The sequence below is a fragment of the Octodon degus genome, unplaced genomic scaffold (assembly GCF_000260255.1).
Source record: "Octodon degus isolate 3935 unplaced genomic scaffold, OctDeg1.0 scaffold00016, whole genome shotgun sequence".
Taxonomy (NCBI): domain Eukaryota; kingdom Metazoa; phylum Chordata; class Mammalia; order Rodentia; family Octodontidae; genus Octodon; species Octodon degus.
The window spans coordinates 9,473,650-9,489,958 of NW_004524592.1; the positions used below are offsets into that span (position 1 = coordinate 9,473,650).

At 41.6% G+C, this 16,309-nt stretch overlaps 1 protein-coding gene across 3 annotated transcripts; it reads left to right on the forward strand.

The window, feature by feature from the left end:
- Positions 1–6: 6 nt before the first annotated feature.
- On the forward strand, positions 7–11,436 carry Mettl21a (methyltransferase like 21A). Of its 3 annotated transcripts, XM_023710149.1 has the most exons (4): positions 7–359; positions 2,758–2,869; positions 9,669–9,728; positions 10,707–10,791. In XM_023710149.1, exons 1-3 carry the CDS (start codon positions 213–215, stop codon positions 9,725–9,727), a joined length of 318 nt encoding a protein of 105 aa, XP_023565917.1. In that variant the 5' UTR covers positions 7–212; the 3' UTR covers position 9,728; positions 10,707–10,791. The 3 variants fall into 3 exon arrangements, with proteins under 3 accessions (XP_023565917.1, XP_004626686.1, XP_023565916.1); XM_004626629.2 differs by lacking the exon at positions 9,669–9,728 and having other exon boundaries at positions 10,707–11,436; XM_023710148.1 differs by lacking the exons at positions 7–359; positions 9,669–9,728 and adding an exon at positions 2,171–2,661 and having other exon boundaries at positions 10,707–11,436.
- The last annotated feature ends 4,873 nt before the right edge of the window (positions 11,437–16,309 follow it).

The following is a 16,309-nucleotide window of genomic DNA, read 5'->3' on the forward strand; positions in this document are numbered from 1 at the left end:
GAGCCGCGGCGAGGAGCTGGCGGGCGGGCGCTCCGGCCGCGTGGGCGCGGAGGGAGGCAGAGCCCGGCTCGAGGGGTTCGGTTTTCCTCACGGTTTCTTTTCTCCTTTGGAACTTGTGACACAGCGGATCGTTTGCAGTCCCCCAAGCGCGGAGTTTGTGGCACGGGGTCCGGGCCGCCCGGCGGGACAGGCCAGCGGAGCCGGCTCGGGCCATGGCCCTCGTGCCCTATGACGAGGCCGCGGGAGCGGGGCTCCCGAAGTTCCACAAGCCCTTCGCCACCTTCTGCTTTGCAGACCACACCATCCGGGTCCGCCAGGACTGGAGGCAGCTGGGGGTCGCAGCGGTGGTTTGGGACGCGGTAAGTAAGCCCCAGTGGCCCTCCCTCTGAAAGCGACCACACTTACAAGCAAGACTCGCTTTGGTTGCAAAAAGAAAAATAACAGATTTATGAAATGTAATGCGCATACCATGCACTTCACCTGTTTCAAATGCACACATTCGGTGTGTTTTGAAAAAAGTGTTCAGAGTAATGCGACCGTCACCACCTCAAATTTTAAAGATTTTCGCCACCAGTACAACCCCTGCCCTCCCCAGTCACAATTTCTTCCCTCAGGCACTCAGGCACATTGCGTTTGGAGGGTGAGTCACGACTCAGTTATTATCCAGAGGGTGACCTGAGACTGACAGGAAAGCAGGTGGAGCCCCGACCTCTAGGGATTCGGGGAGTTAGGCTTTTGAAAATATGGCCCCAAGAATATGTATGTGACAAAGCCCCAGAACGCGTGTCATGGCTTTGTTTTGGAGTTCTCCAAGGCAGCACAAGGGTTATCGACTTGGTGCTTTTCTACCTCTTCCAGCCCTGCTGTCTGTTGAGGTTGGTGACTCGGGGAGGGAGGCTTACTTAATAGTAAGTCAGTGCAGACTGGTACAACCACTGTGGAAAGCAGCGTGGAGAAATCTCAGAAAACGAAGATTAGGGCCCAGGGAGATAGCTCAGTAGAATAAGCGTTTGCGTGGCAAGCGCAGGGACCTGAGTTCAATCCTCGGTACTGAAAAAGAAAACTAGGATTAGAAGTCCCATTCAACCCACCTATTCCCCTCCTGCGTATTTTCCCAGAAGTGCTGAAAATATCTTACCATAGCAATATACGTGTGTACATGTTTATAGCAGTGCAGTTTGTCATTGCTAAATCTTGGAGACAACCCAAATACCCATCAACTGAGGAATGGATAAAAAAAGACATGGTCTTTTTACACAATGGAGTATTATTCAGCTATAAAAAAGGGCAAATTTGAGGCTTTTATTGGTAAATGAATGCAACTAGAGATCATATGCTCTAGTGAAATAAATTAGACCCACATGTGTAAGCATCGTGTTGTCTTCCTAGTGTAAGAACCTGAAAGAGTAAATAAAATCTGAAGGGTACAATAGATACTGTGAAAAGAAAATGAATCTATTCAAAAAGAAGGAATCACTGAGTGTGGTGGCACACGCCTGTAATCCTAGCTCTTGGGAGCTGTAAACAGGAGAATCACTGAGAGTCTGATCTAGTAGTGAGACCTGGAACACCCTGTAGACCTTTCCCTAAAAAATACAAAAAAAAAAAAAAAAAGGAGTTAGAAGAGAAGGACAGGCGAGGGAAGAGCTAGATCTACATATGTATGCAGGATGGCTTGGATAATTGTACGGTGGATCTCTACTGCTCTGTGGAAAGGAACAGTTAACGCTTGTTTTTTGTTTTTTTTTTTTTCTCACTGTTTCCACTTTCTCTCTTAATTTCTTATGATTTCCCCCTCCTAATTTTGCATGTGTATTTCTGGTAATCTAAACAACTAAGTTGAAGACAACACTATACAACAAATACTGTCAAATTCATATTGTTTAGTGAAATTCTGTATCATTTCTAATTTTTTTATTATTTTGTGTTCTCTTTTAAAAAATCAATGATTGGAAGAAATACAGTTTTACAGTCTTAATTATTGTATGAGGGAATGGCAGAAAACATTTAGGAATAAAAATATTAACATTTTCTTTTTCTTTTTTTGAGACTGGGTCTTGCTATGTAGTTCAGCCTGGACTTGTACTTCAGACTCACGAGCAGTCTTCCTGCCTCAGCCTTCTGAGTGCTGAGATTACAGACATCATGCCTGGCTTAAAATATTAATATATTAACCTTAGTAATACTGGTTCTAGGAAACCAGTCCATAGTAACTACATAGAAACCATTCCCATAAGTGATTTAAAAAGAACAATAATGAGACCGAGGAATGGGATTCTTCCGAAATGCTCACCAAGTGGAGGAACTGCCAATTATAGTGTGAGAAATGACATAACAAGTGATGTTAATGTTATATGTAATTCCTGTTATAAGACCAGAGGCAAATGTTAACTCACGCATCACATTTTGGGCAGGCTCACATTGGACACTCCTGCCACAGGGCAGGGTCCCTGTGGGGTGATGATAGTGGTGTACCAAACATCACCTTAAATGCAATCACAGGGGCGTTCGTGCCAGTCCTTCTGTAGTAGTCTTGTAGATGTTAGTGTAAACATGCCAGCGCCCTGGCTCTCGCTGCTGCCATGAGGATCTGCAGGTCGCCCTGATGGAGCACCAAGTTCCCGTGCATGTTGGTGCATGGGACTGGCATCACAGAGCCAGGTGGGTGTGCTTAGTCTTCTGCCAGGGTGTAGCCAAGACTCAGTAGCTACTTTAGCTCTGCTGGCTGCATCCTAATTTCACCGTATTTTGACTTAGGCTGTCGTTCTGTCCACGTACCTGGAGATGGGCGCTGTGAAGCTCAGGGGCTGCTCTGCCGTGGAGCTGGGGGCCGGCACAGGGCTGGTGGGCATCGTGGCTGCCCTGCTGGGTGAGTGTGAGCAGAACTCCCAGAGGGCATTTGCTCGTTTCCTGGCACAAAACCCACTCTTAGTTTCTCTCTTCCTGGTTTAATTTCTTTCCCCATGCTTATGAGCTGTGGGCCAACTTGCAAATTTCTGTTATCCTATTTTTTCTGCTTTTCATGGCAGATTGCCTTGCCCCCCTTTTCTTCTGTGACGTTAAAGTGACTTGGATTTTAAGGAGAATAATCCATGTATATAGTTTTTTCAGATGAAGTTGCTTAAATCTATACTAACTTCCCTCCCCACTGATATGAAGAGAGTTATTGGAAGGGAATGGGATTTCTTCTGTTTTATCCTGAGAAGCAGAGTTCATGCATTGTTTTATAGGCATGTTAGTATGGTAAAATGCATAAGTTTAGTTATGCTGGGTTTTCACATTTCTTTGAACTCTTACTGTCTGTGTGATCTTGGGTAAGCTGTTTAACTTCCAAAGGTGATTTCCCCACCCATAAAAAGAGGATAGTAAGGGCCAGCCAGATGGTTCAGCAGACTAGAGTGCCTGGTTAGGCAGAGTGCAGCAGCTGGGGAACCCGGTGTGTCCTGCTGGCCCTGCCTCCGAGCCATGCAATTGAGACTGGGCATGGTGGTCTGCACCTCTGTGATCCCAGCTCTTTGGAGGCTGAACACAGGTGGTTCACTACGAGTTTGATCTACATAGTGAGACCCTGCAGACCCTGCAGACCCTGTCCTAAATACAAAAGGGGGGGGGTCAATAACAGTATTAAAGTGTAAGATTCAGTGTTCTGTGGATGTTAGCTGCTATTCTGAATATTTCTGATCTAGAAATTTTTATCTGTGAAGTTGGAAAAGTCAGGATATGGTATTTCAAATAGTGTCAAAGAGCCAAGCATTGGTTAGTTGTTCCCACGCAAGACTCAGCTGTGGAGGCTGAGCAGCGGCTCAGGGCAGATGCTCTGGTGGTCAGGAGATATGTTCTTTGCTGCAGCTCCATTTTCAGCACTCCGAACCTTTTCCTGCTGCCCCAGGGTCTTCCACCTCCTTGCATGTGGGTGGTTGTTTCACACATCTGCCTGTCCTGTTAGGGTAGGGGTGTGAGGAATGGGACTGTATGTCACACTGTGTCCTTGGCCCTAGAGTAGCACCTGCCACTCTGAATGTTTAGGTAGTTCTCAAATAAGAGATGAATGAACTGGATTGATGGCTTTTTGAAAATGAAAACATGAAAATTAATGTTGCTGTTATTAAAATAGTGTAACTATTACAAAAATAATTATTCATTGCTCTGCAACATAATTACCATTAGCATTTGGTACATTTCCATTCTTTCTCCATCTGTATTTTTAAATTATAATTAATTATGGTTACTTATAGATATGTCTGCTTGTGTGTATATATGTATATCCATATATATAAAAACGTTTAATACATTATGAACATTTCTCTGCTCTACTGTATGATTTCAAACTTAATTGCTACAAAATGTTAGACTGGAGATGTTTTGATATTGAAACCTGAGGGTAAGAAAAAAATGTCTTTAGAAATAGAACTGAAGGGTACCTGCCCATTAGCTCACCTCTTTAAGTGATTGCTTACACAAAGTAGTCAAGCTCAGGATGCTGTGGTTTGATCCCCAGAACCTCAAGCCTTGCCAGATCTGCCCTGAAGACATTCTGAGCCAGCGCCCCCCCCCAAAAAAAGAACTAAGACACAGATTTTGAAACATAAAAAAGCAATTGAATTATTTTCCTTTTGAAAGTTTCTTCTCCCCCTATAAACTTAGTCACTGATTCCTGACTTCAGGGAGTATCTCCTTACCTATGCCTCGTAGATCACTGGGATTAGAGCAGTGAACAGCAGGCAGATGGGTGTCTCAGAACTGTTTACCCGCTAAGTCTGGTGGGAGGGGAACAACAAAGACAAATTACATTTAAAAAGTCCTCCTCCTTCCCTGTGGTTAATGATATGCAGAATGTTAATATAGGGCAAGGAGACTTTCCCATTAAAAGAGAATTATAGCTGCTAATAATTGAGTAGTTCCTGGGTTCTGGGGGAGTGTACTGCATCCGTTCTCACTGCCACCCTGCATGTAAATAGACCTGGCCTTAGAGTTCTTTTCAGGTGGTGAAAGAGGGACATAACTTGAGCAAGGTCGCAAAGCTGATGGGTTGTGGTTAGAATGTGAATCCAGTGGAACTTCAAACTTTGGTTGTTAGTTTGAAAATCTCTCCCGCCTTTGTGCAACTTGGGAACTATTTGTAGAAGAAAAATAGCAGTCTTGAAGGCAGGATTCTTTGAATTAGGTTTGGGTCAGGGAATTTGGGTTTTAAAAGCTTCCTGTGTGACCTGATGACCAACTAGGCCTAGGAACTGTTGTCTTAAAATATAATGTTCAGGAAGGCACTTTTACTTTTCTCTAATTCTCTGCAAATCTCTACTGAACTTTTGACTTGGACATTTAGCTGAAAGCCAGATATTTTTACCTGGCTGTTTCCCAACATCTCAAACAATACTTGTGTGAACTCCTTCCCCTTCCAAGCTGGTTCTTCCTCCATTGTTCTGAGTGGGCCTCACTGTGCCAGGAGTCACTGGCCAGCACCTTGGCTCCTCTGGTTCATTGAGCTCTGCAATCTTTGAGCTCTACATTCTCCAGAGGTCACGTTCTCCTGTCACCCAGGCTTGGGCTCTTATCCTGTCTCCTGGGTGACCCCTGCATCCTCCAACTTGGCCTTTCTGCCTCTGGCCTTTGTGCCTTTGCTTTGTCATCTCAAGTCCAGTTTTCTCAGCAACTGTCGCTATATCCCATCTAAAAGCAAAATTCAGGGGGTGACTTGTGTTAAAACATTTCTTTGCTTCCTATTGCCAGGCTTTTCAGTAAGATTTTGTAATCTCACCTTGCTTGACTCTTCAGCCTCTCCATTAAGAAGGGTCTGGGGCACTCACCATGCTCTGGCCTCTGCCTTTGGCCCTAATGATCCTCTTCCCTTTCCCTAGGTCATGTCATACCTAAGTGTAAGCTCAAGTTTCCCTTGTGTAATGTGCACAACAACAGAAGGCCTTAAGACTCTTCACATCATCTGGTCCCTGCACCTTTGTCTAGAAACATTAGACCGAATGTCTTTTTATTTATTTATTTTATTTTATTATTTCTTTGGCGGAACCGGGAATCGAACTTAGGCCCTTGCACTTGCCAAGGAAGCGCTTATTCCGAGCCATCTCCCCAGCCCCAAATTTCCCTTGTGATATCTGCTGCTCTTGAGAAATTTCTCCTTTGTAACTGCATGACTTCCTGTGCACACCCATGTTCTTATTATTTTGCTTCCTATACTGCATCAGTTGTGTTTATATAGCTGTCCATGACCATTGGAGCTCTGGGTAAAGATCTCTTGCTCATCTTTGTGTCTCCCACATGTAAGATGTGCTTAAATATTTGAATACATTAAAGTGGTGTGTATGCACTAAAAGTGGTGGCACATTCTTTTCCCATTTCTACAGGAGGGCAGCATGCTGTGTTTCTTATTGGGTCTGTTTCCAGTCATCTGTTGTGAATTCAGTATTCGCACTTTCCTCCTTACCCAGCATAAATCCCCTACCTGGTCAGTTTATTGCCATTTTCATACATTGTCAACGCTGCGCACACCAATGCATCATTTTACTTAACTGAGCTCAGAACAACCCAGGTGAAATGCAGCTTTCATGATCCAGTGGCTTCTTTTCTGCTGTCAGTGCTGGGCAGGGCCTTTGCACTGAGCTACACTTCCAGCCTTTTACTTATTTTGAGACAGGGTCTCACTAAGTTGCTAAGTATCCCAGACCAGGCTAAAACCAGCAGCTGTGTTGCCTCAGCCTTTCAGAGTGCCAGGATTCTAGGCGGGCACCACCCTGCCCAGTTCTCCAGAGGATCTGGATGCTGCTGTGCAGTCTCATTCTAGCTACTCTCTTATTCTGCTGATTTTCATGGTTTTTTTAGCTTTCAAACTTCCATTCTTTTTCATGTTTCACTCTTGGCTACTGACATTCCTCATTTCAGTGCAAAGCCTTAAGGGACCTGAAGAAAACTCCATACCCCCCCTACTAGGGCCTCCCCCCCACCTGGTCTGGATAGCTTGTTCACTTGAATGTCTGTCCTGTCTGAGTGAGTGCCCTTCTTGGCCTGTCTGTTCTCACCTGTTCAGGGTATTGCTCCTGCTTTGCCACTTTTCTCCCTTTCTACTCGATCACTTCCATCAGCATATAAACTTGCTTTTACTTCTCCCATCTTAACAGAATAAGGGACATAAACTAAAGTGTCTGGCTCTCAGTCTGTGGCAGGAAATGAGCAAGAGCATCCTGGAATATCTTCCTAGAGGTAGCAGAGAACCTGTCAAAGATGACTAGGGTTATGTCAGAGGCCACTGGCAAAAAAAAATGGGACAACTTGAACATTAGTAATGGTAATGTCAGTGGAACACATTGTGTTTCATCCGTGTATTTACAGCAACAAAATTACCCTAGTTATTTGGGGGGAATGCTGAGAAATCAAGTCTTTTTTTGAAATCTGGCTAGTGAAAAGGGATGGAGAAGCAAAAGTTATTCAGTTACAGTGTAACTACTTCTTAAGAAGAATAAGAAGAATATAAAGAAGTAAAGATCTGAGTACTGAGGCTTAATGGCTGCTTGTGTCTCAAAAGTAGAGCCTGCCGGACATTATGGACTTCTGAAAGAACACACCACTAGCTCTGAAGTAGTCTCTACCTCAGACAAGTTTATAGGAGACAGAGTGGACAGAGGCACGTAGGGAACTACACAGATGAAATCAGCAGAATTGAAATTGTGGGAAACTACAAGACTGCCTCTTGCTTAAACTACCAGAGAGGGGAAAGTGACAGAGAGAAACCAGAGAGTTTAAAAGATGGGTGAAGCTGTGCTGTTTATCTCCCACCCTACACAAGCGAAGCAAAACCAAGGGCAAAGCTGCAAGGGGCAGGGATGCACCTCTAGCCGATTCAGCCCAAACACACAGTGAAGAGGAGATTCTGTGAGAGCAGGAGGACAGATCGTGGAGGGCAGGTTGCATTTGGGAGCTGGCTCTGGAGGGTGTTTGGTTGCAGCAGGGTGAGGCCAGCAGCACCCTTCACGTGGACTACTGTGGAGGCTCAGCTTGTTTTCTTCTGGCCTTGCCTGCCACCAGAGACACTTAAAAATCCAAGTCAGACCCTTCAGATATCGGCTCAGCCTATGTCTGAATAAAAAATCCTTTTTTATTTTGGTAGTACTTGGGATTGAACTAGTCAAGTGCTTTATGGTTGTTTACATCCACAGCCCTTTCAGAGGTAGGATTGGCACCCCAGGGCGTGCTGAGATGGCAGTTGAGATCAGGTGTGATGGCGCATGCTCCTGTAATCCCAGCTCTTGGGAGGCTGTAAGAGTCAACACTTCCCAGTGGCTTTTCTCACCTGGTAAAAACCAGATGCCCTCTGAAACACGACTGATGAACTATCGGTGATGTGCCGTGCTCCCTGTGACTTCTCTGACCTCCTCTCCTGTGCCTCGGTTCCTCATTTGGCTCCAGCTGCATTGGCCTCCTCCTGCCTGGAATGTTCATCCCTCATTCCCCTCTGGCTGTCCCCTTCCTCCCTCTCTCGTGCCCTACTCAGCACCATCTCCATGCCTCCCTGTACACCTAAACTTTACCTCCATACCTGTCTGTCTCAAATTTCAGGCCTATCTTTTTTGCTTTAGTTTTTTCCTTAGTGGTATCACCAGCTGACAAACTGGGTATTCTATTTTTTTAGAAAAAACATAGCTATTACCTGTTTTCTCACCTGAACATAAGCTCTGTGAAGGTAGGAGTATTTGTCTGCTGGCTGGTGGTAGTCAGATATTTATTATAGAGAAATGGTCAGTAGACACTAAGATTTATTTAAACTTCCGTAATAGTCGGTAAGTTAGACCTAGTCTCCAAAATCCCCGAGACAGGCATTAGAGAAGTCATTAAAATTAATCCTGGATTGATGTTTAAAAGAATAGATCACTGCTGTATTGCCAGAAGAGTGCTCCGTGGATCAGTAAGGAATCCAGAGTTGGCCAGACATGGCAGCAGGCATCTATCGTTCCAGCCTCTCTGGAGGCTGAGGTAGGAGGATCACTTGAGTCCAAGAGTTTGGGGTTATACTGGGCAATATAGTGAGACCTCCTCCCAGAAAGAGGGAAAGGGACAAAGAAAGTATGAGGGAGGGAAGAGAGGAAAATGGACATCAAACCAGGAAGAGGTACATGGTCTAGCAGTGAATACTTAAAGTGGCTCATGAAGCCCAGGCTTGTAAATCTAACAGCTTGAGCATTTTCATCTGCGTCACACTCTAGGACTATAAATGTCAAATTGAATTACATACTGCCATGGTGTTATATGGCAGGAAAGACCAGGTATAAGCTGTCTGGAACAGTGCTGACCACAGCTGGTGTGAGACTCCATTTGGGAGACTGCTTGCTGAAAAAAGGATGCAAAGGAGAAACATTTCTATTAAAGAATGAAACATTTTAAGAGTCAGAATTCCTGGGTCCAAAATGAACATGATCATACTTTTGTAGATGAGGTATATTAGGGCTGACCTAATGTGATTGCTTTATCGTAAGGGAAGCAGTCTTCTGGCATTCATATGGGTTAAAACAATAGTAAATCTTTTAGTTTATTGTTAGTAACCCACAAGAAAGATCAATAAAAGCCTACCTCATTAATTTTGTGCATGGTATCTAGAAAAAGCATGTAAATGGAAACTAGCATTTTAACTTGGATTCCTTAGATACTATCTTTTTTTATCTTGGCAGTACTTGGGATTGAACTAGTCAAGTGCTTTACAGTTGTTTACATCCACAGCCCTTTCTGAGGTAGGATTTGGCACCCCAAGGCACACTGAGATGGCAATTGAGACCAGGTGTGGTGGTGCATGCACCTGTAATCCCAGCTCTTGGGAGGCTGTAAACGGGCAGATCACTATGGGTCCAATCTAGTAGTGAGACCCTGAACACCTTTGTAGATCCTTCCCTAAAATACAAAAAAAAAAAAAAAAAAAAAGTTTTGCTAGGCTGCTCAGAGTTGTCTCAACTTGCAGTCCTCCCAGCCTCAGCCTCCCAAATAGCTAGAATTAAAGGCATGTACTACCATATCCATTTTACAGTAGGTAAGTGTACAGTTTTCAGTGATTATGTATTACATAAACATGTAGAGGTTAGCTACTTCAAAGCAGAATAAGGAGAGGCGGACTGGGATTCCTCAGTAGCCAGCTTCTCTTTGGTGCTTTAAAAAGCTTTAACCCCACAAAACCACCTTTCCATTTCTGTTATTTTAATGAAAATACTCTGCTTCCAAATTTTTTGTTCTTGGATTCCTTTTTACCCAGAGGCCTGTTGACTTGGTCATGGTCTAATAAATGGAGTATAGCATCACATAGGTATGAGTGGTGGAGCAGCTCTGCTTGTAGAATTTAGAATTATTTGCTGTCACTTGGTGACACTGCAGTTTACAAGCCCAAATTCAGAAAACAGCAGCTGTGTTATGGAGGCAAATCAAAAGTTTATTCTTACTAGAAAGCCATGTAGGGGCTGGGGAGATGGCTCAGTGGAATAAGCGCTTCCCTGGCAAGCTCAAGGGGCTGAGTTCAATCTCCGGTTCCGCAAAAAAAAAAAAAAAAAGAAAGCCATGTAGAAGAGATACCATGGTTCTGATCTACTCCAACTGTGTTTGTGAAGGACATAGATACTCTGTATTGGATAGACTATTTAGGTCACTGTTTGTTTAATCTGACCCCCTCTCTACCAACAGTTGTACTGATTTGCACATTACTTTCTCTTTGTCCCACGTTGTAGGTGCTCATGTGACTGTCACGGATCGAAAAGTAGCATTAGAATTTCTTAAATCAAACGTTCAAGCCAACTTACCTCCTCATGTCCAAACCAACACTGTTGTTAAGGAGCTGACTTGGGGACAAAATTTGGAGAGTTTTTCACCTGGAGAATTTGACCTGATACTTGGAGCTGATATCATATATTTAGAAGAAACATTCACAGATCTTCTTCAGACACTGGACTATCTCTGTAGTGATCACTGTGTAATATTGTTAGCTTGCCGAATTCGCTATGAACGGGATAACAACTTCTTAGTGATGATGGAGAGGAAATTCACTGTGAGTAAGGTTCACTATGATCCTGAAAAAGATGTACACATTTACAAAGCACAGAAGAGAAGCCAGAGGGAAGATTTATAATAGGGTATTAAGAATATTGGCCCTTGGGCCGGGGAGATGGCTCAGTGGAATAAGTGCTTCCCTGGCAAGTGCAAGGGCCTGAGTTCAATCCCTGGTTCTGCTCCCCCACCCCCCAGAAAAAAGAATATTGGCCCTAAGGTCAATTAAGGTCTTAGCCTTAATTTGGAATCTAACCATATTTAATGAGGTGGCTTACTGTGTCTAAAGAAGGGAGTCTCAGAACAAAGCCCACACGCAGTTTTAAAACAGCAGGGCTTTATTCCATTGTGATTCTTAGGCATATCTTACTGCTCTGAAATTCAGTTAACATTAAAGTGTGAGATTATGGGTTATATTATTTCCTGTGCTGCTTTACCTTGATAAAGTTTTCACCGACACAAGGACAAGTCGTTGTAAAGGTGTCCCTTAAACTACTGAGTTTGTTTTGATGAGGTGAAGTCATGTAGCTTATTTGCGAAGATTCTGAGATATATAATCATTATTCCAATTTTCTGATTTACTCAATGTAAGAGGTTTAACACATAATCTGAGCTTTTAGTGCTCTTAAAAGTCTTGGCCCACTTAGGTTACTAAAGATTTGATTGTTTGAATTACAATGGGAGTTTTCTGGAGTTTGTGCCCTGTTTATTGGTTTGAAGGCAAGTATATACACAGAGGAATAAGTAAAAACATCAATTACTTTTTGAAAGCATCAAAGCCTTGGACTGGAAGCTTTAGACTGGAAACTTCGCTCTTTCTCACAGTGTTTTAAAAAACTTACTTGGTAGAGAGTCTTGCTACACAGCCCAGACTTGTTACAGCCTCCCGAGCACTGGGATTATAGGTGGGTGCCTCCATGCCTAGGAGGCCTGCATGGCATGTGGTGCTGAGGATGGAACCTGGGACCTTACACTTTGACCAGACAGGCACTTAGACTGCTATCTCCCCGGCCCGTTTCTCACAATTTTGTACATCTGTCTCCGAGGCCAGAGATAGTAAACCTTTTAGAGACCAAGAACCTGAACTACAACCTAGAGCCTACTTATTTATCACAAAGTGCCAACTCTGCAGTTAAACCTGAACATCTGATGGTTGGCTGCTGGGGTGACTGAGGGCTGTGTGTGCCATAGTCTACCTAGCACTGTCCCAGGCTTTTGCCACTACCCCCCACCATCTTACCTATAGTTGCTTACTCAGTAGGTATTCCCAGTAGACTGAACTGTTAGAGGGCCAAAAAGTTTTCTACCTCTTTAAGCATTGCTGCTTTCCACATCTGGTATATGACAGCAAATAATGAAAAAGATGCATTCCATCTACAGAGTGCTGACTTTGGCTTAAATGATTGCTACACTGTCGTATGATTATCTTCCACAGACTTTATGAAGTCCTGCAGTGTGAACCTTTGTTTTTATAATGTAAAAGTTTAAACAAATTTAGACCACAAGAATATTCTAATCTCATATGGTATTTATACTGGAGAGGTTTACAAACTATTAAAAGACCTTACCTTTTTAAACCTTTTAATGATTATTTTGTATGTGTAAATACAGTGTTTTTTCTACATTTATTGAGTGGGGTTTGAGACAGGGTCTCACTACACTTCAGGCTGGCCAGAAGCTCATGGTCCTCCTAGCTCTGGCTTCTAAGGGCTGGAATTCTAGGGTTGTGCCAGTGTGCCTGGCTTTAGTAGTGTTTCATTCTTAATACAGAAATCTAGATCAAGCCAATTTTACTAAGCCTTGACTTTCACTGTTTCACTTCTTTAACGTTTATGCAGTTAAGTAATTCATTGTATACCAGTAAGCCCTAAGTATCAAACACTGATTTTAAGGCACTGTATTAAAATATATATATATCAGACTGAAGTCCACTAGAAAGAATGCTCTTGTTCTTGAGGTAGTTCCCTCTTAAGGATAGCTTATTTTAGTTCTTGATAGAACTATTTAAAGCCAGTACCATAGTACCATCTTCAGGTAGTTTCTAACACAGAATGTTTTACAATGAAGGAACAGAATTCTGATCCATCAAAATACTTTAGCTGAATGTAAGACTTTTTTAGGGCAAAATTTAGCCTTAAAATGTTCATCTCAGCAAATGCAACTTATACCCTAACAGATTAGGATACTTCAGTAAGGAGGAATTAATTTAGGGATATTAAAATAACAGTAACAGTCACATTATTAACAACAATCCATACTACTTGCCTTTTTTTTTTTTTTTTCCCAGGTGGTGTTGGAAATTGAATTTGGGGAGTGGGCCTTGTGAATACTAGGGAAGTGCCCTGCCATTAAGCTACATCCCTACGAGCTCCCAACTGCATACTTTAGTTTATGGGAAGCATTCGCTACCAGTTTATACATTAACAAAGTGAAACTTGAGGTAGCACTTTGTTTGGGTTTTTTAAAACAAGAATGAGTGAGTCTTGCAGTGTTGCTTTTGGGAGCTGGAGATTGTTCTCTGAGCAGCATGAAGTCTGGGGAGTCCTCAGCTGCTTTTTTAAAAACCTGAGATTTCATAGTTAGCTGTAGGTATTCTTGCTCTCAAAGCATGACATACTTTTCTGTCTACAACCATGGGTTAAAAAAATTTAGGTACACTAGAAAAGATGGGATATTGAAAATTAATGAAAACAGTTGAAGATTAGAAGGGTAAACAGTACTAATAGAAGCAAAAAGGGAAGGCTACTTAACCTTGCATAAAACTGGTCTTGCTACTTGCAATTTTTCTAAAAGCAGATGAAGTGTGACATTAAAAATATACTAACTAGCATAAACAAAATAAAGTATCAGATTCTTAATACCTAGGAAACAATCTCTAAATAAGAAAACAGCATGTATTTCAGAAATAACTTCTTAGTACCAATCCTGAAGATACGCAAGCTTATACAAATACTAATTTGTAAATATCTAGTATGTATGTATAACCTTCAAAAGTTTAAAACAACTTAATGGGAATAGTTTATAATCCACTCTGGGTAAAACAAGGGAAGAGTGAATATATACTTGTGTGTACAACTGAGATCATCACTAAAGCACACAAGAAATTGCTTTTTTACTGTTTGCCTAATGTTATGTTTAGTTTTTTCCAGAGTGATTTTAAAAACAAATCAAAGTTATAGTGAAGACAATTACTGAGAAATTAAAAACTTGCAGAATGGGATAAAATACAAAGATCTACACCATACAGAATATAGAACACCCAATTACAAAACAAACACAAGATTATTTTTCCAAAGATACACAAGGGGAAAAACATGCTCAATATCTTATTAGGGAAATGCAAATTAAAAACTGCAGTGAGTTCATTTCAGTGAGGATAGCCCTAATTTAAAAATTGCAAAACAAATGTTGGGGAAGATGTAGTGAAAGAGGGAGCCTTGTACATCAGTGGTGTAAATAGTGCAGCTCCTCAGGGCATCTCACAATCCATCAGAATGTTAAACAGAATTACCCCATTGCACGGCAATCCACTCCCAAGTATATACCTCAAAAGAATTGAAAATAAGCACTCAAACATTTGTATGCAAATATTCCCAGTAATACTAGGCACAATAGCCAAATGTGGAAACAATGTAAAAGTCCATCAACAATTAGGTTATACAATGAAAAACTACTTGACTATAAAAGGGAATGAAGTACTGGTACATGCAGCAATGGGATGAACCTAAAAAGGCATATTAAATGAAAGCAGTCAGGCACAAGTCATATGATATACGTATTACATGACTCCATTTATTTGAAATACTCAGAACTGGTAAATTCATAGAAACAAAAAGCAAACGTGGTAGGGAAGGGCAGGAAAATATGGAGAGTAACTGTTTAAAGGGTTCGTAGTTTTATTTTTGGATAAAAATGTTTGGGAACTGGATAGAAGTTTTAGTTGTACATTGTGAATCCATTAAATACCATCAAATTGTTCACTTTAAAATACAAATGAAATGCACCTCAATTAAAAACAGGTGAAAATTAGCATCCATAGTCCTGAAAATCATCCTTTTCACTAGATGTTAGGCCCTTACAAAAACCTGCAGCGCTCTGTTTGCATTTGTAAGATGTGGAAAAATTAAAAGGCACCATGACGAAAGACAGCAGTAAGGCAGTATTTTTCTGGGTGTGGCAGTTTTGTGGATAGCAATAGCAGTATCACAAGATGGAAAAAGCCAGCTAAAGAAATGGATCAACAGGAGTATTACAAGTCCTGTTTGGGACCAGTTTTGCAATCTGGTTGGAAATGACAAATACAAATCTACAGTTCAGTGGAGTAGAAAGGACTATCACTGTGTATTAAAATTGTATTCTTGGGTATCATTCATTTAGGCTTCTAGAAAAGAAAATTTTCTTGTCACTTCAGCACTCAGAAGTCTATCCTTTTATTATGTGGCAGCTAATATAGGAAAAGATAGGCACTCTTGACTTTTCTAGAAGCTCAGGTACCTGAACTTGGCTTACAAGGATGATCACAGGCTTCAACCTGCTCAGCGAATGTTGGGTTTACACCTGTTTTCCTCATGAAATTAATATCACTCTTTCACTCTAAAAAATGTCAAGATTATCAATAAATTAAGCAGTCACTTTGAAGGGTAAAATGAAATTCATGTAATGTTTTCAGTATAGTGGAAAATTACTACACATAATGCACACATCTTGAGAGTTGGGAAGGACATATAATACTTAGGAATAAATGTAACTGCTTATTTTTAGAAGCTTCAGAATGTTTCTGAGATTTTAGGAATCTGTTATTTATATACCTTAAGCAATGATTAAAACCACATCTCTTTTTTACGTAATCGTAGAATTTTCTAATTATAAAGATGCCTGGAACCTGTTCCTTCTGCGCAAATATGCATTATATGACACTAAAGAAAAAAAGTCATTGTTTCCATTAGTTATGTCAACAGGACAGTGGCATCTTCAGATCTTCCTGTGGGCATTGTTCAATGTTACTGGAAGAAAGAAAGAAAAAAGCCTTGTGCTAAAAGCCAGAATTGCAATAAAATGAACTGAAAATAGGTTATTGCCTGAATTAGTTTTCCACTGCTGTGCAACACAAACTCGGCATACAGTCAAACACAATTATGTTCATTTAACAAAATGAATAAACCTAAGTCCAAGAAACTATGCCTTAAAAACAGAAGCATGAAACAAAATACCATCCCCCCAAAAAAGAGACTTACAGAGTTTTTAAAAGCATGTTTATGTGACTGCACATAAATGTCTGTGTAAAAAG